General features: G+C 36.8%; 2 protein-coding genes across 2 annotated transcripts; one reads left to right on the forward strand and one right to left on the reverse strand.

The window, feature by feature from the left end:
- Positions 1–2,518: 2,518 nt before the first annotated feature.
- Positions 2,519–4,880, reverse strand: LOC121933708 (olfactory receptor 11A1-like). The gene is made up of 2 exons (XM_042473695.1): positions 4,839–4,880; positions 2,519–3,526 (listed from the first exon to the last, which is right to left on the reverse strand). Exons 1-2 carry the CDS (start codon positions 4,878–4,880, stop codon positions 2,519–2,521), a joined length of 1,050 nt encoding a protein of 349 aa, XP_042329629.1.
- A 2,900-nt stretch (positions 4,881–7,780) lies between these two features.
- LOC121933709 (olfactory receptor 1038-like) lies at positions 7,781–8,482 on the forward strand. Its single transcript, XM_042473696.1, has one exon. The coding sequence runs from the start codon at positions 7,781–7,783 to the stop codon at positions 8,480–8,482; it is 702 nt and encodes a 233-aa protein (XP_042329630.1).
- Positions 8,483–9,297: the final 815 nt, after the last annotated feature.

The following is a 9,297-nucleotide window of genomic DNA, read 5'->3' on the forward strand; positions in this document are numbered from 1 at the left end:
GATAAAAATTTGCATACCATCTGGGAGGAAGGTGGCAAGTGGTATTAACTCGGATCAAAAGTTTAGATATTAAAAACAAAACAAAACAAGATCAGCAGTGAAACCTACTACTGCAGGAGAACTGGGCTGTGGCAGATGTCCTTTTGGGAACTCCTTCTGATTTACTTTAAAGGAAAAGTGTCCTAAGGCTTCAGTATGCCCTCCATACTGATGAAAATGGGGACACATTTGGCCAAGCAACATTAGTGTGTGATCAAGATGGCAAAAGTTATTAATGAAGAAGAACATATAAGCAAGGAAATGTGGCAGCAGTTTGCTTTTGCATGAACTACTGGGAAGAACAAGATTCTGCTCCCTCCTCTCCTCTATCTCCTGTTAAATTGAGTGCAAACTTCTTTTGCACTTTGAATTTCAATTGATGTGATTGAAGTAAGCTGAGGGCAAAGGGGGAAAGTGGGAGGAAGAAAAAGAAATTGGGACATTTTAAAAAGGAGCTAAATAGTGAGACCACAGAGGATTAATCAAAACTGCCCCTGCCAAATCAGAAGAGTTAAAGATATACCTCAGGTCTCACAATATCGGCAGATATTGATAACAGCCATCCTCCTGCAATTGAGGGATGCCCGCCAGGCTTACAATCTTCCTAAGACCAAAAACTTTAAAGAGTACTGTTGTCCTGTCTACTTCCACAGGACAATACCCAGCCATGCCCTCTTGACTACCTCTAGGATTGGGAAGATGTGTAAGACTAGGGTCTTGGAGTTCAAAAGAAGCAATTTTTTTGTCACCAAAACAAGATCAGTAGTCAGTGGCCTGAATTCTATATGGTGATACCCCCCTTAAAGGATTGTTACATCCAGGTGAAAAGTTTCTGGGAATTTAATTTAGGAAGGAAAGGCAGAGGCAGAGGCAGAAGCTGTGTCCAAAGACATACATTGCTGAACATGATGATTAGTTGTAAATAATTGTGTATAACTGTAAATAAACTAAAGAAATAAGGAGAGACCCTGGAATCTCAGTGAGAGAGAACATGGAACTGAATCCATGCCACCTCCTTCTCTCCAATCCCCCAGCTACTCCCCCACTGACCCATTCATTCTATCTTTGCCTGCTCACTGAGCCTGAAAGAGGTCCATCATCCAAAATATCGTGGTATGGCTTCAAATAATGGCATTACATCTATCACAGCATCTCCTCCTGTCTAGATAGAATACAGCAATTAGCACAATGTCAAAGTATTCTGATCTTAATTCTGCAGCCAATCCAATTTGGAAGGGGGTGCACTTACCATTTACAACACCTGGAATGTTGCCTGGCCAGCTCTGTCAGAAGCATGAATTGAAAAAGGATGGCTGTTGAAGCTACCACATCCTAAAAGAGGGAGATCACAATGCACAGTATAACAAGCTAGGCACAATGTCCATAACTGGTAGATAATCAAAGGACAACTGTCATGAATGTGAAATAGCACTTCTTGGGTAGCTTCAATAGCTATCCTTTTTGCAATAAATAAAATACATAGTTTTGTGAGCAACCAGGATCTCCTATTTTGGTTATTCTACATATTGTTTTCCTGCATGGGCAATGTAATTCATGAATCACGAATTCCATTAATAGAGCTACAGACTTCTAGATTCCAGGCTATAGGAATCCTAGTGAATAAACACCATAGGATTATCATTTTCTTTTTAAAAATTATTATTTAAAAAAAGCTACAGCAGCATTAACCACATCAAGATTCAAGTTAAGGTAAACACACAACTAGTTACATGAAATGAAGACATGACTGGTTATTTCAGTTAGCATAACTCCCACCACAAAAGGAGTTATTCTATTAAATTTCAAACTAATATATATAATTACATAATAAAACACAGTAACAGCAATACAAATATACTGATATAAAGTCACAAAAGCAGAAGTGGAAACACCGTTTTCAGCAGTGAAAAATATCAAGGCATTTTTTTAAAGTACTGACAAATAGCAAGGGAGCAAATAGTATAAAACTATGGAGATACGAACAACATTAAATTCAACAATTGAGTAATATAAAAGAAAATCTGAAACCATGAGATAAGAAAAATGGTATTTGAAATCAGATTTGTTGGGTTCTTTGAGAAGCCACACTCCATTGCAAATGCTTTTCTGCTGTCAAGAAATTTCTGATTACTGCATTTACCTAACACCCTCAAATAACTGCATTTGGATTCTGTACTTCATGTGTCAAAATTCAACATTACAAGACTATGGGTGTATCTACACTGTAGGAATAATGCAGTTTGACATAGTACCATCCTATGGAATCCTGGGATTTGTAGTTTCACAAGGTCTTTAGTCTAATTTACCAAAGAGTTTTGGTTCCTCACAAAATTACAAATGCCAGTGTTCTGGAGCATGGAGCCATGGAAGTCAAAGTGATGTCAAACTAGATTATTACTACAATATAGATACACTCTATGATGAAGTGTTCCTTCTGTTGCTGCAGAACTTTCCCAGAGCAAAAACCAAGTTGAACAATCTAGGTTTTTGAACAGAGAGATAAATATTTTCGAGTAACATTCCACAAGTTTATGGATGCTGAAACATTACGGAATAGTTTGCTCAGGGTTTCTTTCACTTCTTTATTCCTCAGACTATAGACAATGGGGTTAAACATAGGAGTCAGGACAATGTACAGTAAAGAAAGTATTTTGTTTAATTCTGCTGATTCTGTCCCTATAGAAACTACAGATGTAAGGCCCAATGTTCCATAGAATGTACTTACCACAATAAGATGAGAGCTACATGTTGAAAAAGCTTTCTTCTTCCCAGAGGATGATGGGATTTTGATAACAGTCGATATAATATAGGCATACGATGTGATAGTCAAGAGGAAAGGACATAATGTCACTACAAAGCATGCTACAAATACGGCAACCTCTGCTACATGTGTATCGGAACAGGACAATTTCAACAAAGACGTCAAGTCACAAAAGAAATGATCAATATGATTAGGACCACAGAGAGTTAAAGATGTGAATACAATCAAATTCAGTGCAGCTGCTGACAGGAAACCCCATAACCAAGTACAAATAGTTAATTTAATACAATAGGTCCAACTCATCAACTTTGTATAGTGTAGTGGGTTACAGATGGCAAGGTAACGATCATAGGACATAAGCAACAGAAGAAAACATTCAGCAGTTGCCAGGGCACAGAAAATGTATAGCTGTATAATGCAACCTGTCACTGAAATTATTTTCTCCTTTCTCAGTGAATCTACCAGCATCTTAGGGGCAATGTTTGAAGTATACCATATTTCCAGGAATGATAAGTTACCAAGCAAAAAATACATTGGAGTATGGAGTCTCTTATTGATTGAAACAGCTATTACAATGAGAGAATTAACCATAATTGTTATGCAGTATATTCCAAAAAACAATGGGAAAAAATATAAATGATGGTCTTGTAGATTCCCAAAGCCACAGAGCATTAAAAAATTCATGGTTGTTCTGTTTCCATGTACAACATCTTCTTTTAGGGAATCCTGATTTGGGGAGAAGAAGGAAGTAGGTAAAATTAATAATCTGGATCGACCAGCAAATGAAAATTATGTATTATGAAACCAGTAAACTACTTATTGCATGTTACATTAAATATACTTGGGTCTTTGTGCTGAGGATTGTTGTTAAATTTCTCTTGTTTTATAGAAATATTTAACTAAAATAATGTTTTCTGAAAACATCTTTGAAGATTGCACATCATGTAAGAGAGAAATGTGCAATCCATTTTTATATCTGCCCTTAAAAACCAGTTAAGTTAGCATCCCCACATCTGACTGCAAATACTCTTATTTAATCGCTTTTTGTGGATTTTTCAGGCCATGAGGCCATGTTCTAGAACAGTTTATTCCTGATGTTCCACCAGCAGCTGTGGCTGGCATCTTTAGAGAACATGGCCACAAAAAAACCCACAAAAAACTATGGATGCCTACTGTGAAAGCCTTTGACTTCTCATTTAATCCATTACCTCCATTTGTCTTTTCTTTCTTAGATTGTTAAGTAACATCAGTACCACAGCGGCCTGGATCACTCACATGTAGACCAAACCAGAAGTGTGATCTTCATTTCCTATGGTAGTAATGGCTTGTAAGGAAGGGGTTTTATACACTCCCCATGCCACTTGTAATTCCAACTGGTGGCTGGTTGGTTGTATTACATAAGTGTGTTTAACTCCCCCCCCCCTTGTGACAATTAATTTGTACTTACATTATTTGTTAAAGTAATACACCAGAGATTTGCACTGGAGAAAGAAAAATACTGTTGAAGAAGAGTTCTAGAAAATAGAAATGTTGAAGTCCAGTGACATATGAGATCCAATATTTTATAAAGGGCATAATGTTTGATCAGGGCAATCTCCATATGAATCTGTCAATGGTGTGATTCACTGTGCAAGGTTAGGCCAACTGGAAACTTGCAATTAACCAAAGTTAATGGGACTGAATTTGGCCACCAGTAAGATTTACATATTTATTTCACTGCAACCAGTATCTTACTAATTGAGATCTCCATTTGATGTAGAGTTTCACAAAGTAAGCCTCATGGAGTACAATGAAAGTAATTTTAGAATAAACATGTATAGGATTGCTCTATATGTCTCAATTGATGTTTGGAACTATAAAAGTAATGGGCAAGCTACTTGAGTCATCAAAATGCTTGATGATATGGGCAATACAATTGAATTAATCCATCTCACCACATATAAAATTGATCTTTGCCCATTTTAGTTGTTAAAATTTAGTACAGATGTAATGAATAGTATATAATCTTATTAAACCATGTCTATACTCTTTCAAATACCTCCAATGATTCATCTTGGTAGGTTTCTGGAATAGACACCATCTCTCCAAAATCCCTTACTAATTTAAATGAAAGCCTTCCTTGTGCCCTTATTCTATGGGTTTGGGGTGGGGTGGCTTGGAGACTCCACCTGTGCTCTCTCCCGCTGCCACTGCTGCTCAAAATCTTCTTTATTTTTTCTAGTCATTTACACTACATATTTATATGAGAAGTGGTTCACACATTACCACTGAGATATTCTTGTACGTCTTTGAACCTCTGCCCATGATATTTCATTTCACCAATAAGCATGTGGAAAACCGAATTATGTGTTAAGCTATATCACAGTTCTATACTAGAAATGTTTGTCTTCGAAACACAAAAATATGAAACGAATTTAATATGGGAACCAGAAGCATGAAACATTTTCATGTGCCTTTTGCCTTTAAGTCATTTCCAACTTATGGTAACTGTAAGGCAAAACTATCGCAGGCTTTTTTAGCCAAGTGGGTTTGGTGTAAAAAACAACAACCTTATACCTGTTTACATCTTTCTTTGCTTGGGTGTGAAAGATGGTATTCCCTTCCAACCTCCACAACATCTAAAGTCCCTTCCCTGACTTACTGTTTAGTCCTATACTCCACTCTACAACTATTCAGTGGCTGGTGGGGAGAGGGTGGGCAAGAAGCCTCTGGCTATGTAACCACAGATCACTCTTCTTCCCCCACTAAGATGGGTGTCAAGCCACAAGAGTTCTACCACAACAATTTACTTCCAGAGTGAGGGAAAACCAGAGGGCACATGGATGTAGTTATGTAGCCCAGGGAACAAAACTGAGGTCCTTGACCAAGATCTTGACTCACTGTAGATGTAGGACAGTAACCTCATTTTATTTCCATCAACTGTAGACTTGTTGTCAAGATGGGTGCTGACTAGTTCCCCCCTCCTCATCCAGTAAACAGCTGTGGCATCCCTCTGAGGGCTTCACAGCTGCCTGACAAAATTGATGGATGTTTCACAAAGAGCTAATGAATAACTCCCAATACAATTTCCCATATGTGCTGAGTTACACATGTGTATGTGACCAGCAGGATTCCGGCCTATAAATAGTTAACATTTATTTATTATATTTTTCTTCGATCGTGCCTCCCCCCAAAATTTAGATCTCATGATTTTCTAGACATTTTGAATTAGATTGAGACAAACATCATAAGCCTATGCATATCTCAAAGCAAGTCCTGCTGTGTTCAGTGTGAAAAGTCTGCATGGAATTGATGTCTATGGGCCCAAACAAACAGGTTACCTCCTTTGAACTGTTCAGGAAGAAGCTGAAGACCTACCTCTTCCAACAGGCTTTCCCCTAGGCATTGTGATATCTGCTCTCTCCCTGTTACACTAGCACTTTTAAGCTAGGTATTGTGGTTTTTAATGTTTGTAATTTTTATCTTGTTTTTAAAAATTTGATGTATTTGTTTGAGATTTTATAATGTAGATACTGTTGCAAATGGTACATTGTTTAGTACCTCTGTTGTAACCCGTTTTGATCTCCTTGGAAAAGCAGGCTATAAATAAATAAAATAATAATAATAATAAAATAAAGCTGCTTTGGGTCACTTCTGAGGAATGCTGTTTAAATGGCACACACATTTAAGAGGCCAGAAGCTGTGCTCCAGTTCTTAGGATTGGAACATGGCTTTGGTGCAGCTTCCAGCCTCTTAGAACACATGCATCATTTAAAAAGCATACCTCCCATTGACTCAAAGCAGCTTTATTTTGGCCTGTCTGGTCAGGCACAAAGTTACTCACACTTGAGTATCACTGGGGGAAACATACAAAAACACAAAAAGGTTACTCATAGCTAACCTGAGCCCAACTCATTTCAATGGAAACTAGTGCAGCTTTGTGACTGGTCCATGGGTCACCACTTTCAGTAAGAAGGCTTTATAGAAAACTGAATCTCAAATATCATTTTAAACAACACACAAACAACTCACAGACTTCAAAATCTATACTCTCCGGTGCTTTTATAAATGTACCTTCTTTATTGTACCATTAATTTTAATGATACCCACCAGCAGTATTCCCTGGGGTAATTATTCACAATTTAATATTAGCTAGTTGGGCCACAAGGGAAAGAATTTTAATTCAAGGGAAACAGCCAACAGAGGAAGTAGGAAATAGCAAAGAGACAGGCTTAAAAGTCATCCTTCAAAGAGAAATTTAGATGTGCAGCCGGTTTGGTTCGATGTGCGTGATGAAAAAGGCAATGTGGCCTTGGGTGTGATTTAAGATCCAAGAAAGAAAAGGACATGGAGGGTAATGAGGACACTTTATCAAAAATGGAGGGAATTTTGAACTTGCAGAAATAGGCTAGTATATATGTGTATATCCCGCTTGGTGTTCAATGTGTATATTTCATGACAATAGTAATAAGAAATTATCTTGAAATGATATAAAGTATTCAGTATAAAGAGAGAACAGAATAATAATTACAGTTTAGAGACCCACATATGTATATAGATCATATGCTGCATGTCAAATTATACTTGCAATGCAAATCCATAACTATACACATTATTAATTTTATAAATATCTTTTCTCCTCCAAATTGGATCTCCAAAGCAAGACGCATATAGAAACAGAACAGCTTTGACCTTTTTAATCTCCATGGCTTTGGGAATCTGAAAGAAAACTTCAGTTTTTTATCTTCCCACTCTTTTAGCAATATTTCTTAACATAATTGGGAATGCTCTCATTTTGTAGCTATTTCTTTTGAGGAGAGGCTCCACCACCAGTATTTTCTTCTTGGCAACTTATCATTCCTAGAGATCTGGTACATTTCAACACACCCCTAAGATGTTGGTAGATTATTGAGAAAGGAGAAAACCATTTCAGTGACAGGTTGCATCATACAGCTGTACATTTCTGTGCCCTTGGAACTGTTGAATGTTTTCTTCTGTCTGATGTCCTATGATCGCTATCTTGCCATCTGTAACCCACTTCACTATACAAAGTTGATGAGCTGGAATTGTTGCTTTAAGTTAATCACTTGTACATGGTTATGGGGCTTCTTGTCAGCTGCTGCTTTGAATTTGATTGTATCCACTTCTTTAACACTCTGTGGTCCTAATCATATCGATCACTTCTTTTGTGACTTGACACCCTTGTTGAAATTGTCTTGCTCTGACACCCACCGAGCAGAAGTGGCTATTTTTGTATCAAGTTTTGCAGTGTCAATGTGTCCGTTCATCTTGACCATCACATCATATGTCTATATTATATTGACTATTTTCAAAATCCCATCATCCTCTGGAAAGAAGAAAGCTTTTTCCACTTGTAGTTCTCACCTTATTGTGGTAAGTACTTTCTACGGGACACTGAGCATTACGTATGCAGTCCTCATAGGGACAGAATCAGTTGAATCAAATAAAATACTTTCCCTACTGTATACTGTCCTGATTCCTATGTTTAATCCCATTGTATACAGCCTGAGAAATCAAGAGGTTAAAGAAACTCTGAGTAAACTGTTTGGCAATATTTCAGCTTCCATACACTGGTCCTATGCTATTCCAAACTATTCATCATCTCCCTGTTCAAAAAGTTGGATTGCTCAACTGGGACTTCTTGTGAGAAAGCTCAATATCAAAAGAACTGACTCTTCATAGCAGCATGTTCCAATATTGAACTGTGACACTGATGATGGAGAAGTGAAGAGATGTTCTTTACTTGTGTTATCAAGGGAGAGAAAAATGTTTATTTATTAGCCCTTAGGCCATTTCCAAATTAACATAAAATAATGCTAAAACAAGTAAAACATACTATAAAATCCTATAGAAATTCTAAAGCAAATAGTAAAGAACTAAAATGTAATAACATAGACTCTGAAATGTATATAGAGTACTGTATGGCTGTAAAACAATATACGTACATTAGAAGTACAGTACCTAAAAATGAGACATAGTTATAAAAGCTTGTGTTATCTTACCTTGGCAGTAAGCTATGATTAGAAATAGGCTGATCTTTTGTTTGGAAAATGCTTTGTTTTCAATTACCTCAGAATTTGAAATGTACTCTGGGGTTTTTTTAACATTGTATGTAATCGCCATGGTTTTATAGCATTCATGCCCTTGCTAAATAGTGTAAATTTTGTCCTTTTCTTATTTTTCAGTGCTGAAAATTGTGTTTATGTTATTGCTTTTGATTGTGACTATTTATATATAGCACTATATTTTATCAATATTACTGTGTTTTCTTCTGTAATTATTGTCTCTTGCCTTGAAACTATGATGACAGGATGACTGATAAATGAAATGAGTAAGGGTTGTTGTTGTTGTTTTATGGATATGCTAACTGAAAAAGCCCATCATGTTTTCATTTCTTCTTTCTAGCAATTTGGTGCTGAACTTGGTTCTTGCTGGGCTTCATTTGACTTTCTAATATTTAACAAAGAAAGAAAAGTCTCTATAGTCTTTAACAACTG

This window comes from Sceloporus undulatus, chromosome 6, assembly GCF_019175285.1.
Source record: "Sceloporus undulatus isolate JIND9_A2432 ecotype Alabama chromosome 6, SceUnd_v1.1, whole genome shotgun sequence".
Lineage (NCBI taxonomy): Eukaryota > Metazoa > Chordata > Lepidosauria > Squamata > Phrynosomatidae > Sceloporus > Sceloporus undulatus.

Excerpts from the sequence above, each read along its gene's own strand:
- LOC121933708 (XM_042473695.1), bottom strand. The coding sequence starts at position 4,880 with ATGGTGTCTATTCCAGAAACCTACCAAGATGAATCATTGGAG. Across the intron at positions 3,527-4,838 it reads ACCAAGATGAATCATTGGAG|GATTCCCTAAAAGAAGATGT; the intron begins GTATTTGAAAGA and ends TCCCCAAATCAG.
- LOC121933709 (XM_042473696.1), top strand. The coding sequence starts at position 7,781 with ATGTCCTATGATCGCTATCTTGCCATCTGTAACCCACTTCACTATACA.